Source organism: Sorex araneus, chromosome 1 (assembly GCF_027595985.1).
Source record: "Sorex araneus isolate mSorAra2 chromosome 1, mSorAra2.pri, whole genome shotgun sequence".
Lineage (NCBI taxonomy): Eukaryota > Metazoa > Chordata > Mammalia > Eulipotyphla > Soricidae > Sorex > Sorex araneus.
Window position 1 is genome coordinate 5558719 of NC_073302.1, and position 22778 is coordinate 5581496.

The 22778-nt window shown below is 63.5% G+C and overlaps 1 protein-coding gene across 5 annotated transcripts in view; it reads right to left on the reverse strand.

Annotated features, from left to right (window-relative positions):
- The window catches only part of RALGPS1 (Ral GEF with PH domain and SH3 binding motif 1), a 181825-nt gene that overhangs the window by 100863 nt on the left and 58184 nt on the right, over positions 1 to 22778 (reverse strand). For all 5 annotated transcript variants that reach the window (XM_055124067.1, XM_055124066.1, XM_055124065.1 and 2 more), the window contains exons 5-7: positions 15580 to 15663; positions 6661 to 6750; positions 4471 to 4563 (exon numbers count right to left, since the gene is read on the reverse strand). In XM_055124067.1, the coding sequence (XP_054980042.1) occupies positions 4471 to 4563; positions 6661 to 6750; positions 15580 to 15663 (267 nt within the window). The remainder of the gene's footprint in view (positions 1 to 4470; positions 4564 to 6660; positions 6751 to 15579; positions 15664 to 22778) is intronic.

A 22778-nucleotide genomic window follows, 5' to 3' on the forward strand; every position in this document is an offset into this window, starting at 1 on the left:
TTCTTTCGGAAATTTCACTCGGATGCTCGGAGAGCCCCCCGGTATTTGAAGTTATTTAAAAACAACCCCCCCCCAAAAAAAAAAAAAACAGGAAAACTCTCTTCTGGTAAGAGTTCAAATCTGGAAGCTGTCTCCGTGAAAGGGGGAGAAAGGAGTCCCCGCGTTCTCCGTGAGGGCTCTGGGCACGGAGGCACCGACGTGGAAAGCTTTTTCAAGAAAGCATCTGCTCGCTCCAAAAATGTTAAACGCCGACCGAGAAATCCTATTTCAATTCCCGTGTCCACGGCTGGGATGGAAAGAATTTTTGTGCACTGTGGATCTGCCACGGGCCGACGGGTCCAATAGGCCGGGCGCGGGGTGAGTGAGAAAGAGGCGATCCTCACCTCTTCAGACACAAACGGGTTTCTGAAAGGTAACGCAAGGGCCAAGTCACAGAGTTTCTATCAAAGACGACACCCGGGGCAGACGGTCACAAGGAACGGGAGGGAAAAGCTAAGTTTGAAATGGACGGGGGTCCCTGTTGGTTGCCCACATTTGGTTTGGTTGTGGTGGTGTTTGGGGGCGACAGCAGGGATCGAACCCGGGGCCTTGTGCACGCAGGGTGAGCGCTGACCTTGAGCCCCAAGGTCTCGCCGAGGCGACCCTCCCTCTCCTCTGACACGCATTGGATCCCGTGAGCCACGATTCCACCTTCTCAAGAAACGGCCCTGAGAACGTTCCACGTGCTCCCACATGTGAACACACATCCGCATGCATACTCACATATGCAACATACAAGCCTCGTAGGATCCTTGTGATATGGTTCTGCACTGTTAAAACATTCTTTAGGTAATACCTGTGGCACCCTGGGGACCCAGTCCCACGAGGCCCCAGAGTGGGGGTGGGAGAGGGGCGCTGGGCTCCCAAATGGGGTTGGTCAAGAGCCTGTGTCCAGCTGGGGTGGGCGGGCGGGGGGTCAGGCACTCATGTGAACCTGCTGCCCAACCTGGCTGAGCACAGAGAAGGGAGCGGGTAGGAGAGAGCCAGCTGCCGAAACAGAAGGAAGGGAGGGAGGGAAGAGAGGAAAGGGAGGGAGGGAAGCGAGGGAGGAGGGAGGAAGGAGGGAGGGAGGAAGGAGGGAGGGAGGGAGGGGAGGGAGGGGAGGGAGGGGAGGGAGGGGAGGGAGGATGCCAGGGTGATGCAGAAAGGAGGCCAGAGGTGGACACAGGCCACCCACGGGGGCTTCCAACTTGGCCACTCTGCACCGTGTGGGTGTGCGAAGTCCACTCTCGACTTTCTCCTCTCCCAGACTCCTCAGCTCCTCGGGCAGACGGGGTGCCAGCCCCGCGCACAGCACGGACCGTGGGCGCGGAGCAGAGGAGCAAGAATGCGCTGACGGGCTGTGTCTCTCTGCCCCCGGCCTGAGTGCTGGGGCGCGGGCAGGGGGGGGCACAGCACCAGGTCTAGGCACAGGAAGGGGGTGTGAGGGAGGCACAAGCCAGGGGGCACCTGCTGCCTATCCCCGAGGCTCTCCGTGCACCGGCTTTGCGCTCCCTCTGAGCCTGCCTGAGATGGTGGGGAGCACTCCACGGTGGGGAGCACCCCCTGGTGAGTACTTCATGGCGGGAGCACTTTATAGTGGGGGAATAGCTCATGGTGCGGGGGGAGGACTAGGAGCACCCCATGGTAGGGAGCACTCCAGGGTGTGGAGCACTCCATGGTGGGGAGGAAGACTGGGAGCACTCCAGGGTGGAGAGGTGGGTGAGCACTCCATGGTGGGGAGGAAGACTGGGAGCACTTCAGGGTGGAGAGGAAGGGGAGCACTTAATAATGGGGAGGAGGACTGGGAGCACTCTGTGCTGAGCAGGGCAGGAGAACCCACCGCTTCGGTGCCCCCACGTCTTACAGCTCTGGGGGGCCCTGAACTCAGAGCAGCCTCAGTGCTGGGAAAGACCTGCCCTGGGGGTCCCGGCTGCATGAGGCCCGCCCTGCCCTGGGGGTCCCCACTGTATGGGGCCAACCCTGCCCCGTGCCAGCTTACCTGGCTGCGGGCACTCGGGCCTGGCAGGACAGGCCACGGGCTGTGACAGGCCTGTGGGAACCCGGTCTCCCCCCTCGTGGCGCCTGTCCCCGCCCCAGGGCAGGTTTCCCAGGCCCCCGAGTGGTGCCCGGAGCAGCGGTGCCCCTGCCCCGGAGTGCCAGCCCCACTGCACGTGTGTGCCCGCCTGGCGTGACGTCAGGGATGTGTCCCCCGTGTGCTGACCAACACGCGGGCTCTGGCGGGCTCCCAGGTGTCCGTGTGTCCTCCCCTGCCCGGGGGTCCCGGTCAACGAGACACAGGAGCCGGTGGGGGCTCTCTGGGGGCAACGTCGTCCCGGCCGAGGGCCTTGCTGGAAACGGAGAGTGGAAGGCCGGGGTGACTCAGCGCCACGACACACATGACTCAGCCGCGAGGGGCCGAGCTCATGCGGCAGGAATGCAGGGGGGAGCGACGCGGGGCCCCCGGGAGGGCTGGTGCGCAGCTGGGGGTGCGCATGGCCCCCCCGTTTCCCCATTTCCCAAACGTTCTGCGCCAGCCACAGCCCTGGGGCTGACGGGCGGGGAGGGGGGCGGGGGGCCTCCGCGAGGACGGGAGAAACCCTCAGACGGGACCTCGCAGTGCCCCGTGGCGTCACCCCGCATGGTGCGGGCCCACACCCCCGTCGGCCCAGGGCAGCCGTGTCTGAGTTCCCGAGAGGACCGCCCTGGCCCTCACCCCCTGGACTCGGTGGGGAAGTTCCTCGGGGCACCAAGGGCCCGAGTCGCGAGGGGCCAGCCCTGGGTTCCGGTGTCCTGTATCCCCTGTGCTGAGCGTCTGGGGCTGGCGATGCCGGGAATCAGGGCTCTGACACCACACCAGCTTCCGGCACACTCTCGGCTTCTGGCATCTCCCAGGCCCGTGCCGGCCAGATGCCCACCAAGGAGGCAGAGATGGCGTCGGCCCCCGAGGACAGAGGTGCGGAGGCAGCAGCCGGGACCGGGACCCAGTGAGGAGAAGAGGCGGGGCGCGTACTTGGTGCGGGCAGCTCCTGGCTCCCTGAGCGCCAGGCCAGGGGCCGGGCGGGCACACAGGCCACAGGCCCCGCTGCCCACGGAGCTCCTCGTGCAAGTTCCGACGGGACTCTTGGGTCCAAGAGGAAAGAAACCTCTCGTGCAGCGAGCGGCCTCGGCTGACTGTCCCTGATCAGCTGGGGGGCAGGGGCAGGCCCTGGGGGGCCTGGACGTGACGTGTCACCTGCCACTGTCCCTGCCCTCAGAACAAGAACACCGCAGCTGCCTGGGAGGAAGGAGGGGGGGGCGGGGGCGGTGGGAGGCTGAGTGTGTGCCCGGGGGTCCGGGGCCGGCCAAATCTAGGCCCCCGGAGGAGCTGCAGGAAAGACCCCAGCAGACACCGCCACTTGCCCACCCGGGTCACGCTGGGCCCCCCCATGCCGAGTGGACACTGACTCCCCCGGGCGCTGCCCGGTGTCCCTGTGTGGGCACCGCGCCCCGAGGCCGCCTGCTCCCCGGGGGAGGGTCACCACACGGCCCAGAACCTGCAGCCGCCGCAGCCCGGAGCTGGACGCCCGCCCCCGCGCCCGAGGGGAGACGGGAGCCCCTGGCCCGCTCATGCACATGAGGGTCTTGCCCAGCCCTCCAGCCCGCAGGAGCTACCCGGGTGCAGGAGACGAGAACAGCGTCGACATGCTGGAAAACCCGCCACAGGCCGACTTCCCGGGCCGTCTGGCAGGACGAAGCTGGGGCGCCCTGGGCCCAGCAGCCCCCCCCCCCCAGGGGACCCCGATCAGGCGTGGCGCCCGGCTGGGAGGATGCAGAGGCCTGGGGTCCTCCGGAAGCATGTTTACAGCAGGGAAACTTTACCCCGACTCAATTATATAAGCAGCAGGCTCGCCTCTGAGCTGGCCTTCGGGAGGGAAAAAAGAAAAAATTTCCATTTTCTTTGCATGTGGGTCACGGGCTTTCCCCGGGCGGCACAGCTCGCTGCTGTCCAGGGACAGTGTCCACCGGCGGGCAGGTGGACAGCAGCAGCCCGGCCCCAGACTCCCGCTGAGCTCGCACACCAGGCCCGGGGCAGCAGCGTGCGGTTCTCCCCGGTGCCAGGGCCCACCGTGCCCGGAGCAGCGGGGCTATCCTGGGAATCTGTGCTTTCGGTTTGTTTGTGGGCCACAGCCGGCGAGGCTCGGGGGCTACTCCTGGCTCTGTGCTCGGGGAGGACTCCTGGCGGTGCTCCGGGGACCGTGTGGGACGCTGGGCATCAAACCTGGGTCTGTCCGTGTGCAGAGCGAACGCCCTCCCTGCTGCGCTGTGGCTCTGGCCTCCTCCCCGGGAGTTTCTGACCAGTCTGCGGTAGCACTGGCCCTGGCAGGAGGCTCGGGCCGGGAGCAACCCCGGGGCATAGGGAGCGAGGGGCTCCTGGGGCAGGGCGGGTGGGGGGGGGGAGCTGGAACTTACAGCCCAGGTCTTTGTCAGCCGGAAGATGGGCGCACTTTGCAACGCGGACACCACAGACATGAGAGAGTGAAGGTTGTTGAGTTCTAGAAGTTTCTGGGAGACAGAAAAAAAAAAAGAAAAGGAGACGAGAAGAAAGACATGGAATCGATTAGCCGGCTGCTGCGAACAACAGAACAAAAACAGACTGAAGCGTTACCAAATGTTGTCATATTTATGAAATGCAATTACGCTTAAAAATATCTCGCGTAGCAAACAACAGTGCGAGGAGGTTCATGGGAACCAGATGCGCCTCCCGCAAACCGCCAAAGGTGAGTCCGCGGCTAAAACCTCCGCCAAACGCCTGGTGCTGGCGCGCCTGGTGGCTGCACGGGAAGGTAGCGACCCTTGCGGCTCCTTCTGCAGAAGCATCTAGACTGTTCCAGAAGGCGCCGGTGGCCTCGGCCCAGCCAGCAGCTGGGCTGCCAGTCTCCTGGGACCCCGGGGTGTCCCCGCTCCCGGAGGAGCCGCGGAGGCCCCCGGTGCGGCCAGCCGCGCCCCGGGGCCTCGTCCCGCCTCTGACTGCGCTGTCCTCGACCAGACCCCGGTCGGGGAGAGCATGTGGCTTCAATTCCGGCTCAGACAAGCTCCTTCCCACGGAGGCAGCGGAAGGAGACGGCGGGACACGCCGGCAGACGCTCCTGCTCTTGGCTCCGCGCGTGTGCTCCCTGTCCCAGCTCAGAAGCAGCGGCTGGCGGGGCTCACGCGCAGGGTCTCCCCCGAACCAAGGGCTCCCCCAACCACACACACACTCACACACACACTCACACACACACTCACACACACACAGAGACACACATACACACTCACACACAGAGACACACACACACTCACACTCACATACACACAGACACAGAGACACACACACTCACACACACTCACACAGACACACACACACACACTCACACACACACAGACACAGAGACATACACTCACACACACTCACACACACACACACACACACACACTCAGCCTGAGCCTCGGGCCCGGGTGCAGGAAACAAGGAAGGGACCCAGGCCCCGCCGAGAGCCAGGTGCAGGGTGCCGGGGCGATGCGGGCTCTCCTCCCCTGGATCACCTTCCCGCCCCTTCTCCATCACCGTCTAGGGTGCTCCTGAGCCGCGTCTGTGTTCCTGCAATGCTGCTGAGTCACACCTGGCAATGCTCAGGGCTGACTCCTGGCTCAGCACTCAGGCCGGGCTTCCGGGACCATAGGGGATGCGGGGGGGTCGAACTCGGGTCGGCTGCATGGAAGGCAAATGCCCTCCCCGCTATACAGTCGCTCCGGCCCCCCACCCCCCCAGCTCTGCGTCACCTGCACTCTGCTGGCTTCACCTGGCCCCTCTCCCCTGGCCCCTCTCCCCGGGCCGCCTCTCCCTGGCCCCTTCTCCCCAGGCCCCCTCTCCCCAGGCCCCCTCTCCCCAAGGACCCTCTCCCCTCTCCCTCAGGCCCCTCTCCCTGGCCCCCTCTCCCCGGACCCCTCTCCCCGGACCCCTCTCCCCGACCCCCTCTCCCTGGCCCCCTCTCCCCGGGGCCCCTCTCCCTGGCCCCCTCTCTCCTGATGGCAGGTGTAGTCTCCCCATCACCCCCTTTGCCCCGAGACCCCCACTCAGGCCCTGCTGGGGAGGACAAACAAGTCCTGGCCCCACCCAGCTGGACCCCTCAGCACCTCCTCCCGTGTGGCCCCTGGGGAGAGGCCTCCAGAGCCATGGGGGTGCCAGGACGGGCACTGAGGGCGAGGGGCAGTGGGCTGGTCCAAGAGCTGCCTCTGTCTGGGGACATCAGGGCACAGCCCCTCAGCCCCTCACCCCACTCTACACCTGAGCCCCCCAGCAGGCCCACAGCCAAACTGCCCCCCAAAGTACTGGGAGGGAAGGAAGGAAGCAGGGAGGGAGGAGGGGGAGGGAAGGGAGGAGGGAGGGAGAAAAGGAAGGAAGGAGGGAGAGAGGGAGGAAAGGAGGGAGGAAAGAGGAAGGGAGGGAAGGGGGGAGGGAGGGATGGAGGGAGGGAAGGAGGGAGGAGGGAGGGAGGGAGAGTGGGGAGGAAGGTAGGAGGGAGGGAAGGAGGAGGGAGGAGGGAGGGAAGGAGGGAGGAGGGAGGGAGGAGGGAGGGAGGGAAGGAGGGAAGGAGGGAAGGAGGGAGGAGAGCAGCTTACCTTGGCTATTTTCACAAAATGGCTCAGGATTTCTGCCCTTATTTTTAAAGTCTGTGCTGTCAGAATTTCTCGAACAACCCAAAAACTGACCTGCAGAGTGAAACGCAGCAGAAAAGCTGTCACCACCGGCCCCACTGGCCCCCACCCCGCCATGTGGCCCGCTGCCCCAGAGTCGGGGAAACGGGAGGGGGGGTCCCCCGGCCGTGACGGTGGATTCTGTGCCCGGTGGCCCGAGGGCACGCTCGGCCAGGAGACGCCCCGAAGGGGCCTCAGGAAATCCTGGGAGAAAGCTGACGCCTCGGGCTGGGACCCCAGGGGTGGTGGGAGACAGGGGTGGGGGGGGGGTCGGCCAAGAGGGCCAGGGACAGGCTCGGACGTCCAGCAGGATCACTCGGGTCATCCCGACCAGCGTCCAGACACGCGTGACACGGCGCCCGGCCACACGGCAGCCGCGCTAGGAAGGGGGCGACTCGGCTGACGAGAGCGTCCGTCAGAGTCCCTCGGGGCTGCAGCGAGGGGCTGTGTCTCTGTGCTCCGAGCACACTCGGACCCCCACCGGGACGCGCCTTCCCGTCCCCAGGATCTGGGGAGGGGGTGGGCACAAGAAATGCAGGGGCCTCTCCTGCGACACAGAAGGGCTCTGAGAGAGCCGGACCTAAGGGTCCCAGCGCTGCTCCGAAGAAAGGGGCGGGGGGGGGGGGGGTGCTCGGGCTGACCCGGCTCTGCACTCGGGCCGGGCCCCAGGGGCCATGTGGGACGCGGGGGTGAGCCTGGGTCAGCCGCATGCCAGGCAGGTGCCCTAGGAGCGTCACGACCGCCCCAAGGCCTCCGGACTGGCTTACAGCCGCTCCCCCGGCCACCCCCCCCGCCGCCAGCAGTTCTGGGGGTTGCTGGGGCCACTCCCAGGACACTCGTGCCAGGGCTGAGTCCCGAGCTCGGGCCAGGCCCGGCTCAGAAGCGACCGAGGCCCCATCCAGAAACGCTTCAGGGCACCGGGGCTGCACGTGGCAAAGCTCACAGACAAACTCAGGACCTCGGGGTGTGGCTCGGGTGCGGGCCGGTGAGGCTGCGCTGTCTCCCCAGCCCGAACACCCCAACGGACCGAGGCGAACGGCGAGGGAGAGGCCGGAGGGAACCAGCAGTGGCTCCGCACCACCGACAGCTTCTCGGGACTGAGCCACTGCCACCTCTCCGGACAACTACTTTATCGCAAAATTCATGAATCGTGGAACTGACCTGAGATACACAGTGGAAGGTGGGGTTCCCCCGCCTGTGACTCTCCCTTCACTACTGTCCCCCGTTTCCCGCCTCCCCACTGTCACTTTTCAGCGAGTCAACAAATGTCAGCAGCCCAGGACAGTCTCTCCTGGTGGGGCGGCAACGGTCTGCTCCCGTCACGGCATGTTGGCTAGAGAGTCGTGCCGGTGACAGAGTCCGCTCCTGTCATGCCATGTCAGCCACAGAGTCAGGCTGGCGACAGAGTCAGCTCCTGCCGTGACAGTCCCCTCCTGCCGTGGCGGGGACAGAGTCCGCGCCTGCCGTGGCCGGGAATACTATAGAGACGTTTCCTCGGCGCAGTCACGGGCGGCTGAGGGAACGCTCCAGGCGGGCCTGCGTTTCCATAGCATCATTTTTTCCGAGGCCCTGCCTCAAATGAAGGTCAGGTTCTAAGGTTTCCTCGCCAGCAGAGAAAGGCGTCCTGGAGACCAAGCGACATGCCCGCAGTTTGCTTCTAATAATGCACGCTGGAAGCCACGTCACCCCAGATGGGACCGTTTACTGTATCAGGTTTAACGGGTCCCTCCGTGCCAAACCGACCCACATTCCATGCACACGCGCTGGACGCTCCATCGGCCCGGTCCTGGGCGTGAGCTCAGGCACCCTGTGAACTGGCCCCAGGCAGGGTGGGGACACACACACAGCGGCAGAACCTTCCAGAAAGTGCCAGCAGAGCAGATAGCTGGGGTGGTCAGCCCCAGACATTCAGATCAGGTAAGGGAGGGCCGGAGTGGTAGTCCAGTGGGTAGGGCGCGGCCTGGCATATGGTCCCCCCCGAGCCTCACCGGGAGTGATCCCTGAGCACAGAGCCAGGAGTCAGGCCTGAGCACGGCAGGTGTGGCCCCTGATCCCAAAACAACAAACTGCAGCAGAAGGAATGAGTGAGGAAGGGCCCCTGCAGGAGGGGGGCCTGGAAAGGTCAGGGGTGGGGGCTTTCCCGGGGGCACCAGGCCTGAGCCTGACACGCACCGTGAGTGGGGCCTGGGTGCCGTGGGCGGGGGGAGGGGGTACTGTGGCCACAAAGGGGGAGGAGGAGACGCCCTTCTCCCGGGGGCAAGGGGGGTTGTTCCAGAACCTTCCGCATCTCGGAGAGACGGGGCGGATTCCTAGGAAGGAAGACTGTGGTGAAGACGGAGGGGGGCGGGGGACCGAGAAGAGACACTGCAAAGCAAGAAGCAGCACAGTTTGAACGTCTGTGGGGGGCTAGGGTCACTGAGCCCCCACCCCGCACCCTGAGCCATGCTGCTCAGGCACAGCAGGGCTGGGGGGCCCAGGACCACCCCTCGCAGTGCTGGAGGGGGCCAGCAGCCCAAGGACGGAACACGAGCCTCAGGCTGCACCCCCAAGTCCCCCTTTCCCGTCACCCCGCGGGGGGCCGCGTCGCCCCGGCCCCTTCTGCATCTTTCTCTCCCCTAATCGCAGCCCCTGAGGACAGGTAAACTGAGCCTACACGGACGCGCCGGCGCGTGCCGTGGGGAAGGCCTGGGCCCTCTGCTGTGAGAGGACACACACTCGCCGTGCCAGCTCACTGATGGGTCCCAAGGGACGGCCTTCGAGGCACCATCGGGACGTGCTTCGTGCTTATGAGCACCAGGGGGTTGTTAGTAACGCTGCATCTCGAGGTACAGGGAGGCCTTGGGGTGAACCCCGTTAGCGTAAGTGAACGTGTGGGTGCTGGTCTGTTGCTTCTGTTCGGGGGCGCACCCGGCAGAGCTCAGGGCTCAGTCCTGGTGGGGCTTTGGGGGCCTTGTGGGGTGCTGGGGAATCGAACCCAGGTTGGTCACCTGCAAGGCAAACGCTAACCCACTGTACTGTCGCTCCAGCCCTGGTTTTCAAATACACACATGCACAAATGCACACATACACATATGTACGTACATACACACAAGCTCGGATTCGCAAAGGTCTCTCCCCACCAGGCACGGGAGCACCCTGCTCCCTACGTGGGCTCTCACTCTAACTCTTCTCTTATCAAACCCGAAGGACGAGACGCCTCCCTGCTCCCGTAACGCCTCACTCCAGCTCCTGTTCGTTGTTTCAGGTTCTTACGGGCCTCCTGGGCTGTTTGCCTCGTGCACAGGCCCGCCAGGTCCGCCGGGAGGGGCCCTTTCTACCGAGGCGTCTGTCTGTCAGCCGTCACTGCTGGCTGGGACGGGGCGCATTGAAGGAACTGCACGGGGCCTCTCGGAGCCAGACCTGACAGCCGGCGCGGGGAGCAGCCGGCACCCACACGCCACCTGGGGAGCAGGCACGCCCGGGAGCTCTGTGGGGGCGACCGCCGGACTGCAACTCAGTAACTGTGCTCAGAACTGTAACTGTAACTGTAACTGTGTTCTCCGGAGGCTGTGTCTGAGGAACGCTCCCTGCAGCCCCGTGCAGAGAGCAAGTAAAACCCGAAGGAGCGAGCACGCGTGCCGTCCGCAACAGTGTCCCGGGAGCCCTGGGCGACGCCACCCTGGCGGGAAGGGGGCAGAGAGCTCCGACTGCTCAAGGCGAAGCACCCAAGCACGCAGTCTGGGGTTCCCCTGCTCGGGGGGCCCCTGCGTCCTACGTCTCGTCCCCTTGCTTATTGACCTCCGCAGGGACTCACGGGCGTTTGCTTCCTACTTTGGGGTAGAGTCTGCGACAAACGACGCTATTTATTTTGTGGCTCTCTCGAAGCGCCGGGCATGGAGGGCGCCTTCGGCCGGCGCCGGTCCCTGTGCCAGAGCCCCGCACGGTTCTGCTCCGCGGGCCGCCGGCCACGTCCTGGACATCCAGCACTACGGAATGTACCGGCCCAGCCCGTCCGTTCCGGGCCCAGACCTAGAGCCAGCGGATCCTCCCGGCAGCTGGGGGTCCCGTGCTGCATGACGGAGCCCCGAACGCCAGCTGGGTGGTAGACGGGCTTCCTTCTGGCGGGCTGAACCAGGACGTGTGTGTGTGTGTGTGTGTACGTGATAACCCGCGTGTGTCCGTGCGCGCGCTGGGTACGCAGATACACGTGTGTGTGCAGACACAGTCCTCTGCGTAGCTGTTACCCGTGTTCCCTGTGTCTGCAGTGAACCCCGTCTGAGCTCACCCCGAGGCCCCCAACTCCAATCCAGGGCCATCGGATCTTTCTGGCCTCGTGGCCTCGCCTGTCCCTACCTTCCCGTCTAACACCTCGGTGCTTCCAGGGTTCGGACGGAGCCGCCCCAGAACTGGTGGTACCCGCCCGGGCCCCAGGCCCTCGGGGAGCCCCTTCAGCTTCCATGCGGGGGCCTGTCCCGAGGGGACGGTGCAGGCAGCTCCAAGGCCGTCAGAGGCTCTTCGCTCCATGCGCCCCCACAGCGGGGTCACCTTTGGGTGAGCCCCCGAGGCAGGGATCCAACACCCGGGGCCCCCGGGCCCCCCTCAGCCCTCTCAAACTCTGGACATCACTTGGGCGTTTTATTTATTTTTTGCTTTTTGGGTCTCACCCAGCGATGCACAGGGGTTCCTCCTGGCTCTGCACTCAGGAATTACTCCTGGCAGTGCTCGGGGGACCCTATGGGATGCTGGGAATCGAACCCGGGTCGGCCACGTGCAAGGCAAACACCCTACCCGCTGTGCTATCACTCCAGCCCATCACTTGGACGTTTCCTAGCACTGGTTTGGGGAGGCTCCAGAATTGTGTAAAAAGGGGGGAGGGGAGACAGCAGGGCAAATCACACGCACGCCCTCTTTCCAGGCGGGCTCTCACTGGGTCTGGGGCGGGGGCCCACAGTCAGCGGTGCTTGCGGGAGGGTCACTCCGAGCAGCACGTGGGGGTCCATGTGGCAGGGGGCAAGACGCCAGGCCTCCCGAGTGCCAAGCATGTCCCGTCCTGGTGCCATCCTCGGTCCTCAGACTGGCTTCTCAGGTGATTTTGTGCGTGTGGGGCGGGGAGGGGCACAGTTTTTTGGCTTCTGCTTTTGTTTTGCTTTTTGGGTCACACCCGTCGATGCTCAGGGGTCGTCCTGGCTCTGCACTCAGGAATCACTCCTGGTGGTGCTCGGGGGACTCTATGGGATGCCGGGGATCGATCGAACCCAGGTCGGCTGCAGGCAAGGCAAAAACGACCAGCCCAAGGCAGCATAGCTCCGGCCCCAGACAGGCCTGACTTAGCCATTCGCATCTTTTCTCGGGGGGCTGCCTCCAGTGATTACTCGCCAATTGGGGGTGGGGGACTACTGGGCCTGCAGTGCGGGGCGGGGCGGGGGCAAGGCTGCACCCGGTGGGGCTTGAGGCACTGAGCCGGGGTCAGCGGGCGGCATGCCAGTCCTGCACGCTCTCCTCCCCCTGGCCCTGGGTTGTTTCCTTATCACTGTTTGTGGTATCCGGGGGCTGGGGCGGGGTGGCCCCACGGGCTGCTCTGCACACAGGAGCCGTGGGGTCAGCCCTGGGACACCGGCTCCCCCGAGCACTGGGCCAGGGGCAGCGTCCCCAGGGCCGCCAATCTGCTTCCGCCTTGGGAGTCTCTCGGCGGTAACTTTCAGAGAGCAGAAAACCTTAATAAAACCCCCACTGATGGTTCTGTTCTGTTTTTTTCATCTGTGGATTTTACACTTGGTGTTGGAATAAACTGTTGCCCCCAAAATGCCGTAGATTTTCATCTGCGTGCTCTCGTTTTGAAGGTTTTAAATATTTGGGTCCATTTGATTTCATTTTTCGCCAAAGGTGTAGTCTAGAGTCCCCGTCCTCTGCCAGAGTGACAGCACGGCGGGTGAGGTGCCCGCCTTGCACGCAGCTGCCCAGGGCTCAGCCCCAGCACCCCATACGGCCCCCCGAGCCCCACCAGGAGCGAGCCCTGAGCTCAGAGGCAGGAGTGAGCCCAGAGCACTGCTGGGTGTGGTCCAGAAAAAAAAACCACAAAAATAATTTCAAGTCTCCAGCCCCTGAGCCATCCCGTCCAGGCCTCAGTAAATACTCCTGTAACCGGCCCGATGTCCAGAGGCAGGGGGGCCCCGCTGGCCAGGCTGGCAGCAGAGCAGGGCCCGGGTGGACACCTGTGCCGCCCTCCCGGCTCCTACCTGTCCGAGCGCCCACGTGCCCTGAGGGACTGTCGCCAGGAGTCCACGGGGAGGGTTCCTGCATCCTTAGGGGGACACCGGGGAGCCCGAGGGGAGGGGTCTGTACCCCCGGGAGGGCGTGCAGGAGGGTCAGGCTAGAACAAGATCTCCCGAGGCCCCTGACTCTGTCCCCCACCCTTCAGTGTCCTCAGACCACCACCCCCATGAACCTGGCCCCGGGCTCCCGGTCAGCAGCCCCCTCCCCAGAACACATTTTATGTATGTATGTATTTATTTGTGTTTTTTTTTTCTCTTTGGGTCACACCCAGCGAAGCACAGGGGTTACTCCTGGCTCTGCACTCAGGAATTACTCCTGGCCGGGCTCAGGGGAGCCTACGGGATGCCGGGGAGCGAACCCGGGTTGCATGTAAGGCGAGAGCCCTGCCCGCTGTGCTGTCTCTCCAGCCCCAGATTTCCCCCCATTTTATAAATAAAGAAGGTGAGAGGCCACGAACACATCCAGGTCAAACAGCTCAAGAGTCGGGGCACCGAGAGTCACAGCAGGTCAGCCAGATTCCCCGGGAGGCGCCGGGTCTTGGCCTGGTGCCCACAAACCACCAGTGTCCACATCCAAACGGGGGGAGGGGGAGGGGCTCGGTGAGCCCACTGAGATGGAACTCACTCAGGGGGCTGTGTGAGTTTCCGACCCGCACATACCACTTCTGGGCTCCACGGTGACCCCGGGACGGGGGCGGAGGCCTGGCCGGCCCCTCCCCCGGCAAGCCCCGGGGGGGGGCTGATGAACGCCCCGGCATTTCCAGTTTGACCCCAAGGAGTCCTGGCAACCTCCCTGCACACATGTGACCTTCACATTCCCCTCGCCTGGCCCCTGATGTCCACGTGCCGTGGGGAGCTCTGGCCGCAGGCGGGGACTGCTCGGGCTCCCGCTGACGCCGTCTCGGGAAGGGCGAGGGGGGGCCTGGCGCTCACAGGCCCGCCTGCCCGTCCACTGGGAGGGGATCCCGTCAGATCCTGGGCTGCGCCCAGGGCCGCCTGCACCCAGGACGGGCCGGCGGAGGAGCCCTGCCCGGGGCCTTCTGTTTGAGACAGGCCGACTGCCCCCGGCTCCTGGCGGGCGCGTGGTCCGCAGCTGGACGCGACGCGGCTGCTTGCGGAACACACCAGGCTGCCCGCGCCGAGCTGGCCTGGCCTCTGGGGGCAGGGCCCATGACATCAGCACCCGCGGCCGGCCGGGCTCTGGGGCGAGCTGGCGCCCCGGCAAGCTCCTCCGCTAAGGAAACTATGAATCCCCCTGTCGACAGGCTCAGCGCATCTGCTCTGGGTTTTGTCTTTTCTCTTCTTTTTATTTAAAGATTCAGCGCGGCTGAAAAGGAAACACTTAAAAGAGAAAAAAAAAAAAAGAAGGGGGGTGTTTCAGACCGTGTGTTTGTTCAAAACACCTGGGGTGCAGCCCCCGCTGGACACGCAGCCTGCCCTCTGCTCCTGGGGCATCTGCAGACAAAGGGGGCGCTCACGCCAGCCCGTCGCCAAGCCGGGGCCTCCTGGGGCTCCCCTCCCCACCCTGAAAGGTCCATGAGGAAATTGCCCATGGCCCCATGTCGGGCAGAAGGCGTCGTTGGACTGAAAGTCCACAGGGAACCCGGCCCCCCACCCCCCCACCCCTGCTTCCCAGGCCTCATCAGACACACAGAACAAGTCATCCAAACGCCAGTCAGCTGTGTCCCGAGGCTCTGCAGGCCTGGTGGGGAATGACTGAGGAGCCACCCGCGCCCCTTCTGCAGGGCCCAGCCCCCAGCCCGTCCCAGGAAGAGGGAGCAGAGCTTCATGCGGAAGGCAAGGTCAGGGCTGGACCGAGCCAGCTCACAGCCGTCCGAGCGGGGTCACTGGCCCAGCCACGAGGACTCGAGGAATCTCAAAAAGCACTTCCTGAGCATCCTGTGCACGTGGTCAGGGCCGTGAAGCCCCGCCCACACACCTGGGGTGGGGGGACACGGTGAGGATGACGACCAGCCAGAGCCAGAATCTGCCCTCAGAGGGGACCGGTGGGGGATTGGAGCCTGGAGAATTTTACAAAATGAGGATGGAGACGCCGGAGAGAGAGTGCAGCGCGGAGGGCACTTGCCTTGCACGTGGCCAACCTGGGGTCGATCCCCGGCTTCCCGAGCACAGAGCTAGGAGTAACCCCTGAGCATCGCCAGGTGTAGCCCCCCCAAAACAAAACAAAGACAAAAAGGAGGATGGAGGTCAGCAAAGGACCGCCCAGAGAAACACGGAGCCCTTATCCAGGTGGGGGCCGGGGTGGGGGCTCCCCGAGAAGGGACACGAAGGCTGAGATCCGGTCAGGAGCTGAAGCAGGAGAAAGGATTCTGGGAGCACAGGCGGGGGCCTGACAGGTCAGAAACACAGAAACGGGGTGCGAGGAAAGAGGAGGAAGGCCAGGAAGGGGGGATGCCAGCTGAGTGGGGGTGGCACAGGCACAGACCCACCACGGACTTCTCTGATGGGGCGGGGGCGGGGTTCAGGGAAACGGGCCCGGGAGGGGGCTACCTGGAGGGACAGGGGACGGGGCATCCCCCTGCAGGAGACGGCCGGGTGCCCAGTGAAGGGGCGTGTGCGGGGTGTCGCTTACCTGGTTAAACCTCCGGGTGAAGGCCACGACGTTGGGGGCGAGGCTGTGCTTCTCCTTCTTGCTCCACCCGCAGCTGGCCAGCTCCTGGGGAGCAGAGAGACCATCTCACCAGTGGCTGAGGTTCAGGCCCGGGGCAACACCTTCGGGCTCTGCGCAGGGGACCCAGTCTCTGCCGTGGGAAGCCCACGCCCTCGGGACCCCTGCCTGTTGTTCCACCCGCCGGGCACCAAAAGCAACTCCCAGCCTGACCCTGCCGTCTCCCAGGGGGTCCAGCCACCAGGACTCGCCCTCTCGGGAGTGGGCGACCTCCCCCCATCTCCCGCTCTTCCCGTAGCCTGGCAGTCACACCCACGAGCTGCCTCTGGCACCATCCAAGCTCATTCCTGGCCAAGATCCAGAGACTCCCAAATAAACCTTGGAAGAGGAAGAGAGCAACACGCCGCAGAGATGCCTCCGGACCCCAAAGTCACCATCCAGTTAAAAATTTAATTCATGCTCAATCGCCCTACTTAAAATCTTAGAATTTCTGGAGCGTGTGGCCGTGCAACACCTCATACTCTGTACGAGGGCTTGAGGGCTCCAAGATGAAACAACAATCTTCACACACTTTCCTCTCAGGAAACTTTTTTCGATCATTTTTAGCGAATTATCATAACAAACAATACAAAATAAATGACTTAGGTCCTGCTCTGGGGTCAGGTTTTGGGGATCAGGGTGTAATAAATCAAAATATGGTGGTGGTGGGAAGGTACCAGGTGGTATGGTCGGTGTTGGGATGTTGAATGTGATCAATTATTGTGAACAACTTTATACAAATAAAATTAAATTTGGAAAAAACTCGCCCTCAGCTCAGGAGCAACGCTGGGAAACCAGCGGGGGAGATGGGCGGAAGCCCACCAAGTTCAGGGGTGACACAGCAGCACAGGGGCTCAGCCGTCACCACCCAGCTCGGGAGACCCTTGGCGACTCTAGTGGCTGTCAGTGAAGGGGTTTAACGAGCGCAAAGAAACACTGGCCCAGGCGGTCAGCAAAGCACCGGAAAGTCTGGGAGCCGAGACGAGAGAAAGACCAGGAGTCGGGGAGGGCATCGCCGGTGGCATTCAGGAACCCACAGGAGACGCCCCGAACAGCGGGCGGCAGCAGCTGAGGGAGAGACGGAGGGGCTCGAAGACGAGATGGAGAAAAACCCTCAGAAACGATGGCAGGAGTGGGGAGAAGCCGGAGCAGAGGCGGAGCACACCGGGAAATCATGGGACTGGCCCCAGAGGGAGGACGTCAGCGTCACGGGAGGCCCCGAGCACCAGCGAGAACCAAGAGTTAAAGAAGCCATAGGCAAGAACGTCCCCGCACTGAGGAACACGGGCAGCCGAACACACGAGGCCCGGACGGTCCCGGTGAAAACAGATTCGACAAAGAAAACTTGGAGTGGGCCGGATAGTAGCAGAGTGGGGAGGGCTCTGGTCTTGCATGTGGCTGACGCAGGTTCGATCTCTGGCATCCCACAAGGTCCCCTGAGCTGAGTTCTTCATATTCACGTCTGTTACATGGGCTGGAGCGATAGCACAGTGGATGGGGCGTTTGCCTTATACGCAGTTGACCCGGGTTCGATTCCTCCGTCCCTCTCCGAGAGCCTGGCAAGCTACCAAGAGTATCCCGTCCAATCGGCAGAGCCTGGCAAGCTCCCCGTGGTGTATTCGATATGCCAAAAACAGTAACAAGTCTCACAATGGAGACGTTACTGGTGCCCGCTCGAGCAAATCGATGAGCAACAGGATGACAGTGCTACAGTGCTACATAAATCAACATTCCCTTTCTTAGGATAAACACAGTACTTTTTATAGGCCTACTCAGATTTTCCCCTTTCAATTTTCTTAATTATCTTCACTCTTACTAACTTCTAAATTTGGGGCCGAAGTGACAGTACAGCAGGGCCGGGCGTTTGCCTTGCATGTGGCTGACCCGGGTTCGATCCCCAGCATCCCATATGGTCCCCAAGCATTACCAGGAGTGATCCCTAAGCTCAGAGCCAAGAGCAACCCCTGAGCTTCGCTGGGTGTGACCCTAAAAAACTAAATATACCAATCAGTAAATTTTAAATCTGTACAATTTCCGTATTTCACGTGAACTCTAAAATGTGTTGGCACAGCATTATCCACAATGTCCTTTAAATGTGTGTATGCCTCTGAAAAATTTAGTTCTGCAAAAATATTTTTTTATTCACCATTTTGTGACATATCAGATGAGCTCTAAGCCTCTACAGGTGTGTAGGCCTCACCACAAGGAAGAGGGGTGTTGGGGCTGGAGCGATAGCACAGCGGGGAGGGCGTTTGCCTTGCACTCGGCCGACCCGGGTTCAAATCCCAGCATCCCATATGGTCCCCTGAGCACGGCCAGGGGTAATTCCTGAGTGCAGAGCCAGGAGTAACCCCTGTGCATCGCCAGGTGTGACCCCCCCCAAAAAAAAAAGAGGGGCCGGAGCAATAGCACAGCGGGTAGGGCATTTGCCTTGCACGAGGCCAACCCGGGTTCGATCCCCGGCATCCCATATGGTCCCCTGAGCACGGCCAGGGGTAATTCCTGAGTGCAGAGCCAGGAGTAACCCCTGTGCATCGCCGGGTGTGACCCAAAAAGCAAATAAATAAATAAATAAATAAATAAATAAATAAAATAAAATTAAAGTGGGACTCAAGCGGCTCGGGTTTCACGGCCACCTGACAGATGGCCCCAGCCCGGAGCCAGGAATGTCCCAGCGCAAAGCCCGCTGCAATCAGAGCCTCCGGGGTTAGCTCAGATCATCTTCCCGAGGTCGCCCCTCCCGGCCCACAGGATGCGGGGGCTGGGGGGGGCGGGGGGGCTTGTCTCGACTTTCCCCCGCAGCTTCCACGGCAACTTCACCGCCGAGCTGCCAGGACTCATCCAGAGAACGATTATCGGTGCAAGACAGGGATCAGGTGAATGAGCCAACTGCCAACATCCCCAGCTCATGCCCTGGGGTGGGGGGTGGGGGTCCTGACACAGATCCAGAGGCAAGGGGGGCTGCTCTAAAGCGCTCCACCCCGAAGCCGCAAGGCCCCCCCTTCCGTCGGGTGGAACTCAGCACTGCTGGGAACCCGTGTGGCTCTCTGGCCACACACCCGAACTTCCGTAAGGTCTCCGGAGAGAGCGGGCTGGGGTCTGCGGGGCTGGGGAGGGCAGGGCTGGCGGGCGGTCGTGCCTGAAACCGCAGGCGTCGGCCTCCTGAGGGGCCCCTTTGGCCCTGCTCGGAGCTGCGCGAGTGTCTGCGACACGGAAGTTCCCTCTGGGCTTCCGCCTCCCCTCCCCCAGCCCTGAGCGCGTGTGAGTCCGTCTCTTCTCTGACGTGTGTCCGACCTGCCTCGCCCTCGGCCACCTGCCCGCGTTCCACAACACGCGCCTGGGTGACTCCGTGAGCGTCTGGAGGCACGCAAGACGGGAACTAAGTCCTGGCCTCCGTGCTCCGCTTCAGCGAGTGTGGACAACGGCTCCCCTCCCGTGCGGACCCCAGAGCCCACCCTACAAAGGAAGGGGCTGCGATCAGGGGCCCAGGGGGCGCTCTCAGGGCTGGGGCACGTGTTTCAGATGCAAGAGGTCTGGGTCCAGCAGGCCCGAGCAACACGCAGGGTCCCCTGGCCCACACCCCACCCCACCCCCGCCCCCAGCGCCACCAGGAGTGACCCCTGAGTCACACCAGATACGACTGAGGACAAAGAAGGAAAGAGAATGGAGAGGAAGGAGGGAGGAGGAAAGGAGGAAGAGGTGACATGGCGGTCAAGATGACGTTGGCTCAATTTCTAGCTGGGAGCTGCCCCTTCGGCTCTTTCCCAACTTGGGGAGGGAGGAGAAGCCACTTGGGCCGTATCCAATGGTGCTCAGGGGCTACTCCTGGCTCTGTGCTCGGGACAGAGCCGCAGAGGTGCTCAGGGGACCCTAAGAGACACCGGGGATCAAGTCGGGGTGGCCCCGGCAAGGCAAGCACCCTACCCACTGCACCATCTCTCCGGCCCCCTGATCCTTCCATGAGCTGCAGGAGTGACGCATGCGCATTTACACTGGCATCTGGGCTCTTCCCTCACCCGGCGAGGCGGCGGCGGAGCAAACCTCCCGGCCGGGCGCCCCCGGCTCCCCCACACTGGCCGTGCGAGGCTCAGCTCCTGGAAAGCCCCGTTTCCCTGGCCCGTGGGGGGCAGGGTGCCTGCTTCTCCTCGGAGCTCACGCTGGAGTGAAACGAGAAGCAAACACTCGGGGTGGGTCACACCCAGAGGTGCTTGTGAGTGGGGGGACGGGGCACCCGCGTGCAGTGAGCACTTGCTGAGAGGAACCAAAGCGAGTCCAACGGAGGTGAACGCCCGGAAGCCCCAACCCCAAAGGGGTCCAGGCCGCTCCGAGGACGCGCCAGCCCCCCAGGCCGCTCGCATCCGCAATCAAGACTCCAGCGGGGGCGGGGGAGTTCCCTGCGAGACTGAAGGAGCCAAGGAGACGGCGCGGCCCGGGCTCGGACGCAAGGCCCTGTCTCTCCAGCTACCCCCCTCCCTCCTCCACCCCCCTCCCCGCGCCAGCTGCGCAGTCCCTGTGAGGGGCGGGTGGCTCCCAGGAACGGCGCCGGGGACCAGAAGCTGCAGCTGGCCGCAGGCACACGGGACCCGGGAACTCGGTCCGTGCTCTCCGCAGGACGGGGGCTGGCCGGGCCCGGGCCGCCTCCTCCCCGTGCCGGCCTGACGGTTATGAGAGATTCCATCCGTGTGAGGTGGGCCTGGAAAATGTGAAGCAACCGAGCAAAACTCTCCAGTGGCCGCTGCCTAAAAAGGGGCCGAGCTCGGAGCTGATCTGGCTGTGATTAAGGCCCGGGGGTGGGGAGGGGTGTGGGGGGACGGGGCCTGGCGGGGCTCCCTCCCGCGCCCTTTCCCGAGGCTGCTGAGGAAGGAGCCGGGGTCCGGCCTTGTCCTTCAGCGGCTTCCCCGGGGCCTCCTCCGGGTCACGTGGAGGCCGTGGTCAGTCGCTGCCAGCCTCCCCCCTGCCCCGGCCCTCAGGCCTCTCCCGTCAGGTGAGCTGGTCGCCCCGAGTGTGAGGGTCACCGAGGCATTCCTCCTGCTCCGTCCTGCTGGGTTCCGGCCCCTCCGCCCGCTCCCTGGCGGCCCCTCACCCCTGCGCTCTCATCTCGGTCTGGGCTTTCTGCATTTTCCTTTTCCTGATACACGGCCCGGGCCCCAATCTTCTCTTTTTCGTCCCTTTGCATCACTGTTTCTTTATATACACACAGAAAGACACACAGATACAAATACACACATACACACATACAAATTTACACAGACATCCAGCCTGCCACACAGAGACAAACAGCACAAACACAGAAACACGCAGACACACAGACGGACACAGAGAAACACAGACACGCGGATATAAACAGACATGCACATTCAAAGACACAGACACACAGAGGCACGGACACACAAACACACAAAGACACAAACAGACACAGGCACATACCTAGACACACAGACACAGACACACCCAGAGACAGAGAAACACGGACATACACAGAGAAACACACAGACACACACAGACACACAAACACATAGACACACAGAGGCACGGACACACAAACACACAAAGACACAAATAGACACAGGCACATACCTAGACACACACAGACACACCCAGAGACAGAGAAACACGGACATACACAGAGAAACACAGACACACACAGACACACAAACACATAGACACACACACAGACACAAACATAGACACACACAGACACCACAGACACACACACAGCTGCGGCTTCACACCCACGCCCGTGTCCAGCCTGAGAGACTCTCCGGACCTGCTCCAGTTCCCCCCAAACCACCCCCCACCCCCAACCCAAGGGGGCGCTGACCAGCTGCCTTAACAAGAGCCACGAGTGCGGGGGAGTGCGCTGACGGCCAGCGGGCGTTGTTTATCGCTGAGAAAGTATGTATGGAAAAGTCCCCACTGGACGGAAAGACCACGTGGTCCAAGCGCCGCCATCTGTGAGCATTCCAAGGTGACAGCACGAGTCAACACTGCTCTCAGCCCGCAGGCTGCCCCCCTGCACGGCCAGAGCCAGCCGGGTCAGGCCATCAGCCCCCGCGCCCACGGCTGGGTCAGGCCATCAGCCCCCGCGCCCACGGCTGGGTCAGGCCCATCAGCCCCCTCGCCCAGGGCCGGGTCAGGCCCACTCAGGTCCCTGTGCCAGGGCCGGGTCAGGCCACCGGCCCCCGTTCCCGGGGCTGGGGTGAGGCCCACTAGGCCTGCTGGGTCCAGGGTCGCTGGGTCAGGCTCTGGAAGGACAGGCCTGGGGAGCAGGAAAAGGGCCCCCGAGGGCCCGGCCAGGACACGCCGCCCCCCACACACGCGCCGTCCTGCAGGCCACACACAGGCCCACACGGACGGGACACGCCTCAGCTAAGGCGGGTTGCTGCCTCGCCCTCAAGGACACCCCCAGGCGGGCCCCACTCAGGGTCCCCGAGCGCCACTACACGCACCCGCCCTGGGCAGGTAGGGGAGAGTAAGATGGAAACCAGCAGAGGCCCAGGAGACAGCCAGTGATTAGGGTGGGCCCGACAACCCCACCCCGCCAGGCCTGACTGCCACTTGTCTGCACAGGAACACACAGGCGGTGACGTGACCACCCTGAGCTCGGCAGGAAGAACGACACGTCTGCCCACCCGGGCCCAGCACAGGGGGCTGCGGACAGGGCCGTGTGGGAGCCGTGGCCCAGCGACCCCCTGGGGAAGGGGCGGGCCGGGGGCAGGACCGTCCCTCGCAGGCGGCTCCCGGGAGGGTGGAGTGAGGCAGGAGGGGGCATCTCTCAGGACTCGCCAGCCCGCTCGCTGCAGTGACTTCCCGGGTGAGATCAGGCCTCAGTAACTCGGGGCAAAGGCAGCTGCGGCGCAGACGGCCCGGCTGAGGGTGCAGACGGGGCTGCCCCATGCAGCAGGGGATGAGGAAGCGTGGGTCAGTCGGACGGAGCTGGAGGAGGCCTGGACGGGTGGGGGGCGTCGTGAGGGAACTCCCATCACCACAAGTGGACAGATGCAAGACGCCCGTGAGCAGGAGGCTGTGAGCAAGGCTGTGACGCAGGAGGAAAGGCCGCCCTAGTCCCCGGGAACCCCAGCGCGTGCCTCGAACAGCACGTGTGGGCGGGAGCAGCCTGAGGC